We start from the raw sequence: 19800 nt of genomic DNA, 5'->3' as shown, positions 1-19800 counted from the left end.
TATGTTTATAAAAAATAAAAAAAATAAAAAAATAAACCACAGTAGTGTGGCAGAGCCCAGCAACAGGGTGACAGGCCCACTGAGCAGATATCCTTGGCTTCATCACCTTCATTTTGAATGTTCCTGGAACACCTTGCTCCCCACCTTCAAAACTCTACCTTGTAGAGATCATATGAGGATATAGGGAATAAGTCACTGGCGATTCTTACTAATTTTGAATCTAACACTTTTATTTTTGCCCATGTCTTTCTTTGTAACCACACAAATTGAAGAACATAAATTTTCTTTACTTACCTATCTTGAAAGGCCAATGTAATTTGTTGTAAGGTATCATTTGTGTTTCTACAAATAGAAGTCATTTGTAACTAAGAATAAATTAAAAATTCAGCATAATTTTAAATTTTAATTAAAATTATTAATTAAATTTATTATTATTAATTAAAATAATTATTAATTAAAATTATTAATTAAATTTTAAATTTTAAATGGCATACCCCTGAAACTGTGCCAATTACCACGTGAGAGCAACTCAGTGCTCTGAGTCCAGTCAAATCATCCATTTTCCACAAGGTGGCAGACCTTGTTAAAAAGTTATGGAAAAGAATACAGAAAAAGAAAGCCATGTGTTTTCCAAAGTTGACCAATAGGTGTCTCTTTGCAACCACATATCCCTGAGTTGTTGCATAAACTAGATAACGTCAACATCCTTAATAGTCTTCTTGCTCATTTAATAAGATCATCAACACCTTCCACAAGGTACAAATAGAACACTGAAGAGATTAATAAAGCCACTCAAAGGGAAATGGGATTATAAAACCATAACTAGAAATAAGATTCTGAATACAAATGACACAAAGTAAATCTCATCAAAATGCTGGTCCTATGTTAAACAGGGTTTTCTGTTAGAAATCATCTTAATATTTACTGATTCTATATGATTGACACTTACTGAGCAAATAGTATTAGAACTAACTGCAGACAGATACACAACACTAATGTCTAGTAACCTGGTGAATGTGGCCCTGCAAAAGAATAGAAATTCTTAAGCAGCAGAGGGACATCCTGGTATCATTTTTGCTATTGTTTTTCACCCCAATTCTCTCTCTCTCTCACACACACACACACACACACACACACGGGCACACACCTTCACATTTGGCTCTATTGACTTCACTGAGTAGATACACTTATGTATGTCAAGTGTATATGTGAGTTTCATGCACATCCCCAGAGAAAAGGGGTCTGTCTCCTTGTTATGAAGCTCAGAACACAGAAGCAGACTCTTATGTTCACTCTGATTATTTTCCCTTTTGTACTGGAAAATAGTTGCTCCTAAATCATTCTAAAAGAGACAAGGGAAAAATATTAAACATAATTTAAGGATAGACAAACCAAGGTACTAAAGGAAATACTTCTCTTTTAAAGATTATGAATTAGGAATATAAATACAAATATATTAAGAAATAAATACAAATACAGATATATACAAATCATGAGATGATATGTCTTTGTCATTCACACTTCAAAGTTACATATAATAAACATTTATAATAAACATTTTGTTATTATGTAAATAGCTTTAAAAAGTAGTAATGTATTACAATATTTTTCAGATATCACAAACTAGTTACATTCCATAACTGTGTATCTTTCAAGGGAGTTAATTCCTCCCCTGCCCACTCCAGGGCGATCCTACCACAATGAAAGCTAGAAAGAGAAGCCATTCATTTTAGGAGACGGGGCCCAGCACAAGATGGGAGTTTCTGCCTCTGCCAAGCCATGGTTTCTTCTCGTGCTAGATTTACCCCATTTACTAAACTAAGTAGTCAGTCTGCACTGATTTTTACATACCATCATACCTAAATGTACACAAATCTCTGTGCAAAGTAAATAAATCTGAGGTGCATTTCCAAACCTCATAAATCTAATTTATTTCCCTATCTGGCAAGGCAAGAATAATGTCTTTCATGAAAAAGACTGTCTCCAGGAGAAATCCCATCAGTGCAAGGGAGCCTGTGGAGAAGGGCTGGCCCTCCCACGAGGGCCCAGGACATAAATTTACAAAGTTTTCCACCAATTATCTTCATCAACTGCTTCAGATAAAAAGAGGAAATAAGGGACTGTCAGATAAGTCACCTCAAGTCACACCCTAATAAAATTCATGACAATTCAGAAATTAGACAGCATGGGCTTCTAACATCCCACATTCCCCACAGAAGATCGATGAAGGGAGGGACCTTCTAGTGCACTCCACAGCAGGATTATTTTTAAGCCCTCACCTTCCCCATGATAACCGAATTACGCTGACCACGGATGGAATCAAGGCCAATGAGCCTGGAAACTGCCCACGGGAAGTAATTTACCTCCTTATCTCATTTCTCTCTACCTCATTCACCTGTCAGGAGATAGGGCTGAGCCTGTGTCTTCCTTGTATTGTGTATGACCTGTGCCCACCAACTTCACCCTAGCTGAGGTGTGTACACACTAACATCTCAGGATAAACATCTTTTCCCACTATTCCAATGAGCCTAATTATGTCAACCTAAGACTTAATTTCTTATAATAGCAAAACACACTGGAATTAGTTTTGCCCAAATGGAATATTTTAAACTTGGTGTCATTGTCTCAACAAAGATTTCTGTCCCTTGGCAACACAATATTTTAGCCAGCGACCAAAGCTAGCTTCTCTATATCATCCCTCTGGCTTGCAGGACAGGAACCTTTCATCTTGTCTTAACAGAGTCTTAGCAGCTGGACTTTGGGTGGGGATTTTACTTCCCTTCCTCTGTTTTTACCACACTGTTCTGGCGCCAAATGCCCTCTGCTGTGTCTGAGCAGAGCACCTGTGCAGTCTGACTCATGCTATCAGCGTGCAGGCTCTCCCTCTTCTGACAGCAGACCAGACCTCACACAGGTCTACGTGTGACTAGTTACCACGCAGACCTGTGTAATGACATGTCTCATACACGATCCTGAACACTATCTGCTCATCCCAGTAGGTGCGGTAACATGTCCTGACTGTGATCTGTATCATGTGTGATGAGCCCCCCTGGGACATGTGGTGGGGAGCTCAGCTCAGTTATGCATCTGTAATCCAAATTCAAGATTTTTTTTCAAGCATAGTGAATTATTGTTAAACTTTTTAAGTGGATCTTAAAAATATACACTTCAGCAGGTTATCTTGTATCATAACTACCAAAAAATCAATACCAAAATGTTCTCTAACACTCTTAACTAATGTCAATTAACAGTATAGAGTGAAAGGAAAAAATACAAGCAATTTACCTTTTCTCAACTATATTATGTTTCTAACAAAATGTGTCTTTTGCAGGAAATGGAGCAGAAAGGGCAAGGAGGAATCCTGTTCCAATAAACCAGGTGCAAGCAGCAAGCTCAGAAAACTTGCCCTGAATTATACTCTAGTTTATAGTTTGCAGATGAATCTAATGCATATTCACATTTTCCTGTCTGCTACAAATACTATGCCTTTTAACATAAAGTTTCATCTAAATTCATTTCTTTGGCATTTAAATTATGACTGTTGGAAGAAAAAAAATAGAATCATTGAAATTGGCTCAGAAACTTTTTAGTGCCCCCACTTTGGTCCTCTCCCCTCCCCCCAGCACACAAGCTTGTTTTCCTCTCCCAAGATTAAGAAGTTATGCAGCCTGACAATGCATTTTCCTCTTACAAGTCTTGACTTCACCACTGTTATTTTCTTTTTCACTTTTTTCTTCCAGCACCTGTTAGAAACAAGAGGAGGGTGCTTGTAGCAATTTGTTCTTTCCTCGGTCTTTAAGCAAAAGGTAGGGAGAAAAATCTGTAATGGTCTGAGATGCTTGAAAATATGATTGAAATTTTACTTTTAAAATTACCCACCCTGGAGGATTTTTAGATTTAATACCATATACAAAAAAAAAAAAAAAAAAATCAAAGTATGTTTGCTGGTTACTAGAGTTGCTCCTTAGAACATTAACCAGGCAGTAGACATGATGGCATCCTTTCTTTAAATATACAATCCAGGAAACTGGAAGAAAATAGTACCATATAAAAGCAGATAAATATTTGAAAAGTAATAATTGTCTCTAAGGCCCATTCATTTTGTGTGTGTCTGTGTGTGTATATATATACACACATATATATGTATACACACACACACACGTGTTATATATATAAAATATCATACACACACATACACACAAATAGAGATACATTTTCCATGGTTCTTAATGACAGTTTACATACTGTCCCCTCTCTCTGTGTAGTGGTGTGTCCCAGTTCTTCCAATAAGCACGTCTTTCATGGGCTACAAAGCATTTCTTTCAAGCCACCATAGCTAATATGGTGACATGATTACTTAATTTCCACGAGGAAGTGCGGCCTCTGGCTTTGCTGAGCCTTTAAAGACAAGAAGTGCATTCCCAGCATTCAGAACACTCACGGCATGTGGCTCAGCCTCTTTTGCAGACCAGGGAAACCCCACTGTGAGGGCGCCCTCCTCACTCACAGGGGCTTTTGTCTTGACGCTGCTACCTACCTTTTTCAAAAGCCAAGAGTTAATTGTTCAGTCCCTGCACAAGTAAAACCTCTCCGAATGCCACTTCCAAATATAGGCTCTCATTAATACCAGAGGCTGACCTGGGATCTTGTAGGACACCCTTTCCTTCCTCCAGCGAACATTTTGTCCCATTGCGTTTGCTTTACCCGACATCTGGAAGCCAGGCCCGCTTTAGAAATCACACTTCCTAGAACTTATCTAGCTCTCTGAGAGCACGGATAACTGGCAAGCTAAAGAAGTAAAATTACCTCTCTTGAAAATACTTAAGCACTTTTTTCCCTCTCCACTGAAATCCCGAAGAACAGCCCATTTTGAACCAGAATAATTTAGTCTGACAACAGATTCTTCCTCTGTTCACAGCTGTCCCAGAGGGAGGAGCTGAAATCCGAACCTCTCCTCTGTGATTGGATCCTTCTTGCAAAAGAGAGGAAAAAAAAAACCCTCCCAGCCAAAACGGGCTCAGTTCGTAAAGAAGCCAGGCGACTTCAGAGGCGCCGGCCCATCCGCCAGCCGCACCTGAGCGCGGCCCCAGCCCGAGCCCCGCCGGCCGCGATGCTCTAGGGACCGGCCGCGTCCTCCCGCCGGACCGTTATCCGCGCCGGGAGCCCGCCGGACTCGCCGGCAAGATGCCGCGCTCTTTCCTGGTCAAGAAGCATTTCAACGCCTCCAAAAAGCCTAACTACAGCGAACTGGACACACACACAGGTAAAAATAATAATAATAATAAATAAATAAATAAATAAATAAATAAAATTTAAAGAAGGAAATTTTCTCTATCTACCTGTCGATCTCTCTGTATATCTATAAATCTATCGATACGTGTTACAACTCAAATATTATTACCAAAGAACCAAAGTTGTTTTCTTTTCAGTGTCCTAAAAGAGAGTTCAGATTATTTTGATAATTTCGGGTAAGTTTTAATTCAAAACTTTTAGAGCTCCTAACTGACAAGGAAAACTTCATTCAACTCTTGCAACTTCATTTTCTAAAGCTTGTATATACATGCATAATGAGTACATGGAGGATGAGTAACACAATACGTAAATGTTGAGTTACTGCTTTTTTCATGTAATAATGTTCCTTTCCTTCAGAAAGCAGCTTGATCTACACCTATCTTTGTACTCACAAAGAACCTGAAAATAACCCATGCATAAAATGGAAAACAACTTTTTTTTTGTATCTTTAAAATAATATATAAATTTTTCCTCCTCAGTGCAGATTGTGAAGGCACCCACTTGGCTGCACTCCTTCACTGCACAGCATGTTACAGCTCCTGTCACACTATGTATGCAGGAGGCATAGATGTGCATTAAAGCACAAGTATTTAGCAGCAAGGATGGAAATGAATGTTTTGCCAATGCCTGTGTCTTTCCTAAATGAGTCTATTTACTTCATTGTAAAGTCCTGTGTGTGGGTGTTGCAAAGTAGCTCCTTAGTGTGTTTTCGAAGTTATTTATTTTTTTTACCTTAATCTTTCCTTTCCTTTTCTTTCCACTAGTGATTATTTCCCCATATCTCTATGAGAGTTACCCCATGCCTGTCATACCACAACCAGAGATCCTCAGCTCGGGAGCATACAGCCCCATTACCGTGTGGACTACAGCAGCTCCATTCCACTCCCCACTACCCAATGGCCTCTCTCCTCTTTCTGGATACCCCTCATCCTTGGGGCGAGTGAGTCCCCCTCCTCCATCTGACACTTCGTCCAAGGACCACAGTGGCTCAGAAAGCCCCATTAGTGATGAAGAGGAAAGACTACAATCCAAGCTTTCAGACCCCCATGCTATTGAAGCTGAAAAGTTTCAGTGCAATTTATGCAATAAAACCTATTCAACTTTTTCTGGGCTGGCCAAACATAAGCAGTTGCACTGTGACGCCCAGTCTAGGAAATCTTTCAGCTGTAAATACTGTGACAAGGAATATGTGAGCCTGGGCGCCCTTAAGATGCACATTCGGACCCACACTTTACCCTGTGTCTGCAAGATCTGTGGCAAGGCGTTTTCCAGACCCTGGTTACTTCAAGGACACATTAGAACTCACACTGGTAAGAGAAAAATGTAGACAGGAATGTGACTGTCTGATAGAATGAAGCTCTGGGCTGCCTGTTGAATTTTCATTAAGTAGTGGCACAGTGTTTTTTTAATGATGGATGATCATTTATAGCTACTTCCTGATGACTCAAAAATTTGTTAGAGCAGAGTGCTCCATTTCTTGTTAACAGCCTCTGTTCCAGACTGCAAACAGCATTTAGACTTTGGAAAGTAGAGTCAGAAAGTTTGGTCTCAAAGATCAGTTAGAAAATCAGGAAAGATGTGCTTGAATGTGTGTTCTGTGAAACTGCTCCCAATATTCAGCAAACACAGATGTTGCTATCTTCATCAGCTGGCTTGGAGATGTGTGAAGGGTTTACCTATAGTTTTCTGTTGGTTACATTCTTGCCGTGGTATCTATCACCCCATAGCAAGTTAGAGAATTAGAACTGAATTTACTCTCTGCTGTTTTATTATATTTTGTTTTTTGCTGCTGAATATTTTATTCCTAGCACAAAATCATCCTGCAGGGAGCCAAGGCATTTATCCAACCTTAGTCATAATACAGAATGAGGGAAAAGGGGAAATATTAGGAAATGTTGGGAGGAGCTCAACATTAGCTGCACCTGCTGAAGCAGAAAGCTTTAATAAGTGAAAGTCCTAGAACTGCATGAAATATTTCTGCATGAGTAGCAGCAGTAACAATATTCTTGGTGTGATTTTTTAATGCAATATTCAAATTTATCTTAAATGGCCAGATATGAAAATAAGTATCTGTTATGGGGAATTTTAATCAAGTTTTTTTTTTTATAAAGTGTGATTGTTATTCACAATAACTTTATCTGACTTTATGTTTCCTCTAAAAACACTGACTGTCTTTCTTTTCCAACCCCCACCTCCACCCCCAGGGGAGAAGCCTTTTTCTTGCCCTCACTGCAACAGAGCATTTGCAGACAGGTCAAATCTGAGGGCTCACCTGCAGACCCACTCGGATGTAAAGAAATACCAGTGCAAAAACTGCTCCAAAACCTTCTCCAGAATGTCTCTTCTGCACAAACATGAGGAATCTGGCTGCTGTGTAGCACACTGAGTTACGCAATCAATGTTTACTCGAACAGAATGCATTTCTTCACTCCGACTCCAAATGACAAATAAAAGTCCAAAGGCATTTTCTCTTGTGCTTACCGACCAGATAATGTGTATAGGCGCGTGCGCGCACACACACACACACACACACACAAACAGACGCATGCAGACACACACACACACATACACACACACACACTAAAAGCTGCAAGAGCACGAAATCCATGTGTTCAAAGTTAATCCTTTCCATGTGAAGTTTGAAATTACTATATATTTACTGACAGCTAGATTGAGAGGATAAAAGACAAGAATCTTTCTCTTCAAAAGATGAAGCAAAAAGCACATTGCATCTTTTCTCACTAAGAAAGAATGCAAAGATTTACATTGCTGCCAAATCATTTCAACTGAAAAGAACAGTATTGCTTTTGTAATAGAGTTTGTAATAGAATTTCCTATAGGAAGAGAATTTGCCAGACGCTATCTCAGGTGCCTTATAAAGTATTTCAAGTTTACTTCATTACATGTCTGATGTCTGGTTATCATTTTTGAACTAAAGCCTTTTTTGATTACCTGTAATGCTTTAAACTGTATTTTTAAGAGAGAGACAGAGAAAGAGGAAAAAAAAAAAAAAAAGAACAGGAACAAAACACAGGAGAATGTATTGAGAGTGTTTTGTTTTTGTTTTTGTTTTTGCCAGCAAAGAGTATGCTCCCTGGGGGAGGAGGGAAAGAATGGCTTTGAACATTCCTGGTGCATGCTCTATGTCTTACCTTTTAAAAGAACTTTTAATGATTTTCTAAAATTAATTAAAGATGGGAATAAGTGCAAGAAAGGGTTCTTAGAAACTCAGTAATGTACTTAAACAATTTTAAATGCATATGACAAATGCAATTCATACAGCACCCTTCCAAGTGCCTTTTTAAAGTAATTGTATAGATGATGAGTCAATGTAAATTTGTGTTTATTTTTATATGATTGAATGAGTTTTGTATGAAAGTGAGATGTTGTCTATAGCTGATGCTTATAAACAACCTGAAGATTTGTGAAATCAATGTTTCTTTTTTTAAAAACAATTTTTAAAGGTCCTTTTTTACAATAAACATTTTTGATTTAAAACCCATTGTTTGTATACTATTTTTGAAGACTTTACTTACTTCATGATTAGTACCAAAGTTCTATACAAAGAAATTTTTTCTTAATAAGAAAAAAAATGAATAGCATTTTTATGAACATCGTGTTATTTTTATGTATTAGATTATAATAAAGTATAGTGCTAGTATTTTTTTCTTTACTCTTAAGATAATATTGTCACATTCAAAAAGATCACAATAGTTGTAATTCTAAGTATATACATTTAACAAAAAACTACACTCTCTGAGGGCTAAAATATTCATATTAATACTCAAGAATAGTTTTCAGAACTTGTTATTTATGATGACTTTATTAGGTTGCTCTATGCAAATTATAATCACTCATTGTAATGAGTGATTATCACGTAGACCCTGGAATAGTTGATGAGGGTTTTTGTCTCTCAGCCAAGCAGAGAGCCTGATGCGGGGCTCGATCCCAGGACACCAGGATTGTGACTTGAGCCAAAAGCAAAGGCTTAACCTACTGGGCCACCCAGGTGCCCCATAGTTTTAAAAGAAATACCACTTAATGAAACATAAGAGGAAAAAATAGAAAATCTGCATGAAAAGATCAGGAAAACTGGATTTATGAGAAATTAGACAAGTCGGAAAATTAAGCCATGGAAAGAAAATTTAGTGATATAAAAAGAAAGGATAGGTTTGATGGGAGCAGGGCTAAATAATACAAAGTTAAGTTTTCCATTTATAGTTTTATGAACTAGCTCCCACCCAAGCCCGAGATACACTTCATAAAATATAGTACAAGCAGCCATTCTATATACAAGCACATGTTTACCAAATGCTTGGATACTAACTCATATGTAAAAATGCTAACATTATAACCCTAGTGACAATTACCAAAATATATTTGAATCCAAACTCCGAACCCACTATGAAGATAGTTCCTGCTAACATTAAGCACTTCTTGTATACTCAGAGTTTGCAGAATTATTATCATCCCTTCTAATGTCCTTGTGATAACAAATAAAAGCCAGAACTAGTATCTCAAAGATATTAGTTATAGACCATTAGTAAGTGACCTAAAATACCAATACTATTCTCTTAATGTTCACACACATTCCACTGTATGTTATATTTAAATTTTTGGCCAACATATAAAAAAGGTGTGCATTTGACTAAAAAAAGGAAAACTTTTAAATATATACATATACGTGTGTGTATATGTATATAGTATATGTATAGTGTGTATATATATATATATATATGTATATATATATATATATATATATTACAAAAGTGATTACTTGTAAGTTTCCAGGCCACCTAATATGTAGAAGTTTCTTACAAGGGTAAATGGGAGTGAGTTAAACATTCTCAAATTTATCTGCTTAGCTAACCCAGGAACCACATCTACCCACATTTCCCTCATGTGTAGATCTACAGGCAAATCATTTCGTGGTCTCCAAAAATTAAAACGGATCATTTTCTAAAAAAGTCTGCTCATTGATTTAACTTCTTAGTGAACAATTAGTAATAATAATGTTATAATATATTTCCACTTTATCCTTGCCATTCTAACTTCATTCATCCTTAAAATATTTTACTTTCATCAAGGTAACATGAGTTTGAGTTGCAGTACATGAGATGTGAAGATTTTCTGTAATATGGCTCAGTAATCATTTAGCACTTTTAGTGTTTTTACCAAGGTCTTCGACTAGATACCTGCTCTTCTGCAACACATAAGACCTGGCTCAAATGTTATTGACTCTGAAATACTTTTCCAAATTTGCTCTTTCTGGGATCTTTGTTAATTTTTTATTGATACCCTTATTTTTCACCAGACAGAGCATTGTTCAAGCATACATTCCCAGTACTCAAAACATCATCTGGAACACAGACATCAACAAATGTTTGTTGAATGAATAAATGGATAAAATAAGAGAAATTGGTGAAAAATAGCTTGCAGATCTAAAATAAATCCAATGTATCCCCTTTAATGAAAAGGGTGTCCATAGTTTTTGAGAGATCCTCCAAGCAAATTTACTAATATGTCTCCTAACATAGTGATGACAGCTTACTCCCTACCCCACCAACAAAAAGTGAAGAGGGCAAGTACAATGTATGTGGGCCAGATTTGTTAAGCCTTCTGAGAGCCTGAACTTTGAAAACTTTGGATTTTAATAATAAGCATATAGGTTGATAAGCATTCTCATTATCCTCAATTTTTTTCCTATAATATGAGACAGTGTGGTCTAGTATAAAGAGCACCAGCTTTTAAATGCAACATATGAGAAGATATTGCTTCAGTTTATATAAGCACCAGCAGTGGTAGATTTTCCCACATTCTTTGGTAATAAACTATTTAGGTGTCAAAAAAATAAAATAAAATAAAAAATAAATAAATGCAACTTATGTGTTCTCTGAATCATTGCCTTCAACTTATTGGCTTTATATCCTTATACAACTTAATTAACCCCTCAGTGTCTGTACTTCCTAAGTGTAAAATAGAAATAGATTCTTTATAGTATCACAATAAAGTACTATGCAGTCCTTGTAGATAATATCAGGTACCCAGTGCTATCATCAAATGCTTACTGTGTACCAGCTCTTGTATTAGGAAACCTACATATGTCATCTTCAATGGGAAAAAATGTATCTATGGAAGTTGGTATTTTACAGATAAAGATATTAAACTCAGAGATAATGGAGCCAAGATAGGAAAGGCAGTGAATTGCAAAATTGAAATCAAACCCAGATTCTTCTGGCTCCAGACATCCCACTTCTTCCACTGCACCAAGAGAGTGGAGAGGCAGCTAAAGTACACTCAGCATGCTGATTTATAAGTTGTAGGCATGTTGGGAGAGTCGTTGAAAAGGACAATGATAATGTGCCCTGAAATTAAATATTTTAAGGGTGAATTTAGGAGCTATCATTATTCGGGAATTATGCAGTTACATACAACAATTTTCAAGGCCATTCCAGTTTCCTTCTAGAAATCCTGTTGGCTCCACTTCCTCAAGTATGGACGCTCCCTGTCATGACATGTTCACTTACAGCCACCCTAAGTTCTCCTGGTGCCTGGGAGCCCATTTCCTCTGGTCTGCTCTCTGTGGAGATGAAAAGCAGCTGGTCTCCATCCTCTGTACATTAACACTTCATCTTCTGAAGGCCACTGTTACTCCCTCACACACACATACTCCTCACCCAGGCTTTTATCTTCCTGGCCTAAAAAGTCTTCCAAGCTAAACAGTCATTTCTTTCACCACTAAAACGTGGACACTCTAGTGTAATGAGGCAATTATGATTTTGAAAAGTCTAAAGCTTCCCTGGCTAAGAGCCACATCCAAGAAAATGTTCCTACTTTAGATATGAGAAACATTTTGAGCAAAACTAATTTGAGAATGAGTGTTCTGTCATCTAGGGAAGTAACAACTCTCAAAAAAGATGACTTTTCTCTCATTCTTGTTAAGAACCTCATTAGAAGCAGATGAAGTACAAAAGTATCCCCCATATTTGAGATGGACACATAGGAGGGAAAAAACTTTCATCTAATTTTTAGTAGTAAATGTAGAGAATCTACAACCATACGAGTAAATCTCTGGCTAAAGTTAGATTTAGTTAGCCCCTCAGCCCTCCAGGAAGTAATAATTACTTTGTGGAAAGCATGCATGTAAAAAAGCAACAAGCATGGCAACTTTTCCGTTGTGGCACTTAGCCAGACCCCCAAACAATGAGAGATTAGCAAAGGAAATGGCAGCATATCCATGTCCACAAACTCCAAAGGGACTGGTGAGGTATTTATAGGAGTGAGTGGGAGAGCTGCTGTGAATATAGGATGGGACATTTATATATTTTCTGTACTAGCTCATTTAATCAAGCTCCTCCAGTTAGGACAGTCAGTTTAAGCCATTCAGCCAGTTCTTTCCTACACTTGTAGAGAAAACTGTGAGGCCCTTCAAATTATCACTAAGCAGTTTTTGTAGACAATGGCTAGAGACATGAACCAGTCATACACCAATTTTAGCAGTTGGAATGGGGGTCTCTCTCTGTAAATTCACTCTGGGGACAGAATTTACTCCCCATGCCAGATAAGGAGCACCACTTACTCTACTTCTTCAACTACACACTTAGAGGGTAGCAATATTTAATTTAAGGAGTAGAAAGGATATAACTGGATTGAATAAAATTGTGACATAAATGTGTGGCAATTATATTTCCTGTGAGTTCCAACATGTCTGCCTACTTATCCATCACATGTATAGAGGTTTAAAGATTTCCCATATTAAGACTTTGCTTTAGATTTGTCAGAAAGGACATTGAACGTGGCTATCAGCTTTAGCATATGCAGTATCACTGACCTACAGGATCTGAGATCCTGTCATGGCTCCAGACTTGCTGAGTCTCAGTGTGCACAGGATCACCTGTGGGTCTTGTTGACATCTTGGTTTGGTGGGTCTGGAGAGAGTTGTGAGAGTTTGCAATTCTAGCCAGCTTCCGGGGGGCGGGGGGGGGGGAATGTCCATGCTACTGATCTTTGCATCTCACTTTAACTAACCAAGCTCTAACCTCAAGCTTCACTCCTAGCCCCATGCTTTTCCCACCCAACCTGAGTTCCTCATCTGAAGCAAGCCAAAATGTCTAGAGGGCAGCAGTATACTGCAGACAGATTAGTCAGCAAGTGGGGTCCGGAATATGCCTGCACTCCAAGTCTGCCTAGGTGAAGGCAGGGGCAGGAGGAGACAGGACAAGACAGACTTCTACCAAAGCCAGCTTCCTTTTCTCCACACCTCTCTGATCCCTACAAGTCACCTGATACCCTAATCCCTGATCTACCTAACAAGCTGACCTGGTCATGCTTTGGTTTTCATATCTCTACTCCAATTTTCTTTTTTTTAAAATTTTTTAAAATTTTTTTATTAACATATCACAGAACTCACCATAGCCCATATCTCCCCCAATGTCCATAACCCAACCACACTCTCGCTAACCCCCTCCCCCAGGCAACCCTCAGCTTTTTTTGTGTGAGATTAAGAGTCTCTTATGGTTTGTCTTCCTGATCCCATCTTGTTTCATTTTTTCCTTCCCTACCCCCAAGCCCCCCACTTTGCCTCTCCACTTCCTCATATCAGGAAGATCAAATGATAATTGTCTTTCTCTGATTGACTTTTTTCGCTTATCATAATACCCTCTAGTTCCATCCACGTCATCGCAAATGGAAAGATTTCATTCCTTTTGATAGCTGCATAGCATTCCTGTGTGTGTGTGTGTGTGTGTGTGTGTGTGTGTGTATCACATCTTCTTTATCCATTCATCTGTTTATGGGCATCTAGGTTTTTTCCATAGATTGGTTATTGTGGACATTGTTGCTATAAACATATGGGTGCACTTGCCCCTTTGGATCACTACGTTTGTATATTTAGGGTAAATACCCAGCAGTGTGATTGCATGCTCTATTTTCAACTTTTTGAGGAACCTCCATGATGTTTTCCAGAGTGGCTGCACCAGCTTGCATTCCCACCAACAGTGTAGGAGGGTTCCCCTTTCTCTGCATTCTCTCCAGCCTTGGTCTTTTCCTGACTTGTTAATTTTAGCCATTCTGACTGGTGTGAGGTGATATCTCATTGTGGTTTTGATTTCAATTTCCCTGATGCCGAGTGATATGGACACTTTTTCACGTGTCTGTTGGCCATCTGGATGTCTTCTTTGCAGAAATGTCTGTTCATGTCCTCTGCCCATTTCTTGATTGGATTCTTTGTACTTTGGATGTTGAGTTTGATAAGTTCGTTATAGATTTTTGATACTAACCCTTAATCTGATATGTTGTTTGCAAATATATTCTCCCATTCTATCAGTTGTCTTTTGGTTTTGTCGACTGTTTGCTTTGCTGTGCAAAAACTTTTGATCTTGATGAAGTCCCAATAGTTCATTTTTGCCCTTGCTTCCCTTGCCTTTGGCAATGTTTCCAGGAAGAAGTTGCTGAGGCTGAGGTCAAAGAGGTTACTGCCTGGGTTCTCATCAAGGATTTTGATGGATTCTTTTCTCACATTGAGGTCTTTCATTCATTTGGAGTCTATTTTTGTGTGTGGTATAAGGAAATGGTCCAGTTTCATTTTTCTGAATGTGGCTGTCCAAATTTCCCAGCACCATTTGTTGAAAAGACTTTTTCCCATTGGACATTCTTTCCTTCTTTGTCAAAAATTAGTTGACCATAGAGTTGAGGGTGTATTTCTGGCCTCTCTGTTCTGTGTTGCTGATCTTTGTGTCTGTTTTTGTGCCAGTACCATGCTGTCTTGATGAAGACAGCTTTGTAATAGAGCTTGAAGTCTGGAATTGTGATGCCACCAACTTTGGCTTTCCTTTTCAACATTCCTCCAGCTATTCGAGGTCTTTTCTGGTTCCATGTAAATTTTAAGATTATTTGTTCTATTTCTTTGGGGAAAAAAAAGATGGTATTTTGATAGGAATTTCATTAAACGTGTAGATTGCTTTAGGTAGCATAGACATTTTCACAATATTTGTTCTTCCAATCCATGAGCATGGAACACTTTTCCATTTCTTTGTGCCCTCCTCAATTTATTTCATGAGTACTTTATAGTTTTCTGAGTACAGACTCTTTGACTTTTTGGTTAGGTTTATTCCATGTTTTATGGTTTTGTGTGCAATTGTAAATGGGATTGATCCCTTAATTTCTCTTACCTCTGTTTTATTGTTGGTGTAGAGAAATGCATCTGATTTCTGTGCATTGACTTTATAGCCTGACACTTTACTGAATTTCTGTACAAGTTCTAGCAGATCTGGAGTGGAGTATTTTGGGTTTTCCACATAAAGTATCATATCATCTGCAGAGTGATAGTTTGATTGCCTCTTTGCTGGTTTGGATGCCTTTAATTTCTTTGTGTTCTCTGATTGCTGAGGCTAGGACTTCTAGTACTATGTTGAATAGCAGTGGTGATAATGGACATGCCTGCCATGTTCCCGACATTAGCGGAAAAGTTCTCAGTTTTTCTCCATTGAAAATTATATTCACTGTGGGTTTTTCATAGATGGCTTTGATGATATTGAGGTGTGCCCTCTATCCCTACACTTTGAAGAGTTTTGATCAAGAAATGATGCTGTCAAATGCTTTTTCAGCATCTATTGAGAGTATCATATGGTTCTTGTTCTTTCTTTTATTACATTCATTGATTTGCAGATGTTGACCCAACCTTGCAGCCCTGGAATAAATCCCACTTGGTCGTGGTGAATAATCCTTTTTTTTTTTTTAAAGATTTTATTTATTTATTTGACAGATCACAAGTAGGCAGAGAGGCAGGCAGAGAGAGAGGAGGAAGCAGGCTCCCCGCTGAGCAGAGAGCCCGATGTGGGGCTCGAGCCCAGGATCCTGGCATCATGACCTGGGCCGAAGGCAGAGGCTTTAACCCACTGAGCCACCCAGGTGCCCCGTGAATAATCCTTTTAATGTACTGTTGGATCCTATTGGCTAGTATTTTGGTGAGAATTTTCCCATCTGTGTTCATCAAAGATATTGGTCTGTAATTGTCTTTTTTGATGGGGTCTTTGTCTAGTTTTGCGATCAAGGTAATGCTGGCCTCATAAAATGAGTTTGGTAGTTTTCCTTCCATTTCTATTTTTTTGGAACAGTTTCAGCAGGATAGAAATTAATTGTTTTTTAAATGCTTGGTAGAATTCCCTTGGGAAGCCATCTGGCCCTGGGCTCTTGTTTGTTTGGAGACTTTCGATGACTGCTTCAATCTCCTTACTGGTTATGGATCTGTTCAGGTTTTCTATTTCTTTCTTTCAGTTTTGGTAGTTTATACGTTTTTAGGAATGCATCCACTTCTTCCAGATTGTCAAATTTGCTGGCATATTGTTGCTTATAATATGTTCTTATAATTGTTTGTATTTCTTTGGTGTTGGTTGTGATCTCTCCTCTTTCATTCATGATTTTATTTATTTGGATCCTTTCTATTTTCTTTTTGATAAGTTTGGCCAGGGTTTATCAATTTTATTTTCTTTCAAAGAATTAGCTTCTAGTTTTGTTGATTTGTTCTATTGTTGTTTGTTTTGTTTTATTTTGTTTTGTTTTTGTTTTTGTTTGTTTGTTCATTTCTATTTCATTGATTTCTGTTCTGATCTTTATTATTTCTCTTCTTCTGGGTTTAGGCTCTCTTTGTTGTTCTTTCTCCAGCTCTGTTAGGTGTAGGGTTAGGTTGTATACTTGAGACCTTTCTTATTTCTTGAGAAAGGCTTGTATGCTATATATTTTCCTCTCAGGACTGCCTTTGTTGTGCCCCACAAATTTTGAACAGTTGTGTTTTCATTATCATTTGTTTCCATGAATTTTTTCCATTCTTCTTTAATTTTCTGGTTGACCCATTCATTCTTTAGTATGATGCTCTTTAGCCTCCATGTTTTTGGGTTCTTTCCAAGTTTCCTCTTGTGATTGAGTTCTAGTTTCAGAGCGTTGTGGTCTGAAAATAAGCAGGGAATGATCCCAGTCTTTTGGTACCAGCTGAGACCTGATTTGTGACCCAGGATGTGATCTATTCTGGACAATGTTTCTCTACTCCAATTTTCTAAGTACTTCTCCAAACTTGGTCCACTTTTGGAGGGCCCAGAAATGGATATTGGCTCTTTCTAGTCCAGTTACACCAAGGAGTCTTTTCCCTTGTCTCTGCAGAGAAGCTTAAAAATGCAATTTTACTCTGAACTGAAAAGACTACTCACACTGATGAGACTGAGCATGAGGATGGTGGGGTTGGGGTTCACTGCTGAGAGGTCTCTGGTTCCTCACCTCCAGCACACCTCAGGATCTGGGACTTCCCTTGTTGCAGGGATGTTCCTACCTGAACACCTCATGGGTTTCTCTCAGGGATGTCTTTGGCTACCTCGGGTGAGCAAGGTGCTTAGGCTTTTCCTGCACTATTATCTTTAAAAATATTTAACATTTTGCCAAGTGAGAGTTATTTGGTGTATTTTTTCCTATAATTCTTTAATTTTTCATGTCATTTTAACAACTTATTATTTCTTAATATTATTCCTGCAAAGTTACAAATAGGAATTCTTAGAAGAAAATTATCTTCTCTGAATTGATGACAAGTAACCTCTCTTTCTGTGTGTGTGTGTGTGTACGTGTGTGCATGTGTGAAGCCTCTGATGTTGTTCCTTTAAGTGTGCAGGCCCGGACACGAGCACATGGCTTTGGCAGGGCTCTCCTTGACTATCTTGTCTCCTCGACTCTCTCTTAGTTGACTTATTTTGTTTGTATCAAACTCATATGTTACTCTCCACTAATTGCTACATGATTGTTCTATTGCTTACAACAAAGTCCTAGGACATAAACTTTTCCACAGTTTAAATGTAGGTCTGCTTTTCAAGGATGGTTTGTCCGACCAGTCTTTGAGGTTTGTTCCTACACCAGGTGAGTTCGTCATGCCTGCATTTTTCTGTGGTTCTCTCTGGTAAACTAGCTTGTTTATGGCTTAGCTTATTGCTCTCATGAAGCTACCAGTCTCCTATTAATTGCTTACCACCAAAATCTATTGCTTTTGAGAGTGTCTTTAGGCTTAGCTCCCCTGCATTCTGTTTCTAATAAAGTCATGGGCAGAACTTGGAAGTTCTTTGCTCTTATAGCTTGCCTGTCCCCCTGGGCAAAATCTCTGAACCACTGCTCCCTAGTAGGTGGTGAGGACAGTGATTCAATTTCTCAGAGTGACACTTTTGCTTTATGGGCAGAGCACAGGGGTGGAGGAGAGGAGGGGGCTGTAACCTGGGCCTCTCCCAGTATAGAACGGCCACCTTTGAGTGAGCTTGGGTGGGATGATCAGGACCCCTCCCTCTATTTTAAATGTTTTTATTTTTAATAGTTAGAGTTATTCAAAATTCAATTAAAAGATAATAGATTACTAAATTGAGTGTCATTTTACTTAAGTGTTATTGAAAGATTGCTCTATTTCTTATAGTACAATTTGGTGAAATTATTTCACATTATTGACAATGTACCAATCAGATTAAATTCTCTTATTTTATAATGTGAGTTTATTTTAAAATCATGGTTATTAAAACAAAATAAGATGGAGATCACTACATCCTAAGTGTACAAAATCTAAATGAAGTGAAGTCTTAGAATATAATAAAGGGAATTCAGCAGGAATTCACACACAAAAATAGGTGAGAAACAAGGTAAGATCTTGGGAGAAATACAAAATACCATAAATCAGCACTTTAGCATCTGTTTCTACGTGTCAACACTGGACTAGTGTAGACTTCCTTTTCAATGTGGCCACCTATCAAGTTCAATTACCTTAGTCCTCCTACATGTGGTGCTTTATTTGGACATGGTAACCACCTTTCTGGATGTTTACTAGGAGATCTAGCCATACTGAGCCTACATAGGGTAGAGCACTGTGAGCTGACCTAAAGGAAGTAGGCAGTGTCAGCACCTGTGGTATCTGTTTGCTCATGGAGCTACGTGTTTCTGCCCTTCTCCCAATGTGACTTTCCAGTGTGTTTCAGGGGTTTGCTCATGTTTAGGGGCAAACTGATCATAATTATAAGTTATATTTATGCACACATAGACATTCTTCTGAGTACAGGCCAACAACACACAACTAGCTCCCCACTGAAGCATCAGGGACTAATGGTCCCCTTCCCATCTGTCTATTGCAGCAAGAATGAGGATTATGCCCTTGATCCATCTTAGCCAAGCAGGGACTAGAGACTCTTCCAGCCTTCTTATGTTCTGAAGACAAAAGCAGAAACAGAGAAGCCTAGCCCATCTCACTCCCTCTGACAGCCAGGATTATGTGGATGGATGCAGTCTTGGTGCCGCCAGGGAGCAAGAAGGGAGGCTCCAGAGGGCATGGGTGAGGGAAAAGAAAACAATGGTGCAAGGATGCACTTGCATCAGTGGCTCTCAAACTTCAAAGAGTCAGAATCAGCTAGAATCTTGGTTAAAACACAAATTGCTAGGTCCCACCCTCAGAGTTTCTGGATTAGAAGGTTTGTAGTGGGTCTAAGACTTTGCACTTCTAAC

The 19800-nt window shown here is 38.4% G+C and overlaps 1 protein-coding gene across 1 annotated transcript; it reads left to right on the top strand.

The window, feature by feature from the left end:
• The first annotated feature begins 5024 nt into the window (after nucleotides 1-5024).
• SNAI2 (snail family transcriptional repressor 2) lies at nucleotides 5025-8794 on the top strand. Its single transcript, XM_059392845.1, has 3 exons — nucleotides 5025-5263; nucleotides 6057-6602; nucleotides 7497-8794. Exons 1-3 carry the CDS (start codon nucleotides 5185-5187, stop codon nucleotides 7676-7678), a joined length of 807 nt encoding a protein of 268 aa, XP_059248828.1. The 5' UTR covers nucleotides 5025-5184; the 3' UTR covers nucleotides 7679-8794.
• The last annotated feature ends 11006 nt before the right edge of the window (nucleotides 8795-19800 follow it).

The sequence above is a fragment of the Mustela nigripes genome, chromosome 3 (genome assembly GCF_022355385.1).
Source record: "Mustela nigripes isolate SB6536 chromosome 3, MUSNIG.SB6536, whole genome shotgun sequence".
In the NCBI taxonomy this organism is placed as follows: Eukaryota; Metazoa; Chordata; class Mammalia; order Carnivora; family Mustelidae; genus Mustela; species Mustela nigripes.
Note: the sequence above shows the minus strand (reverse complement) of the source record. Positions and strands in the feature narration are given on the sequence as shown.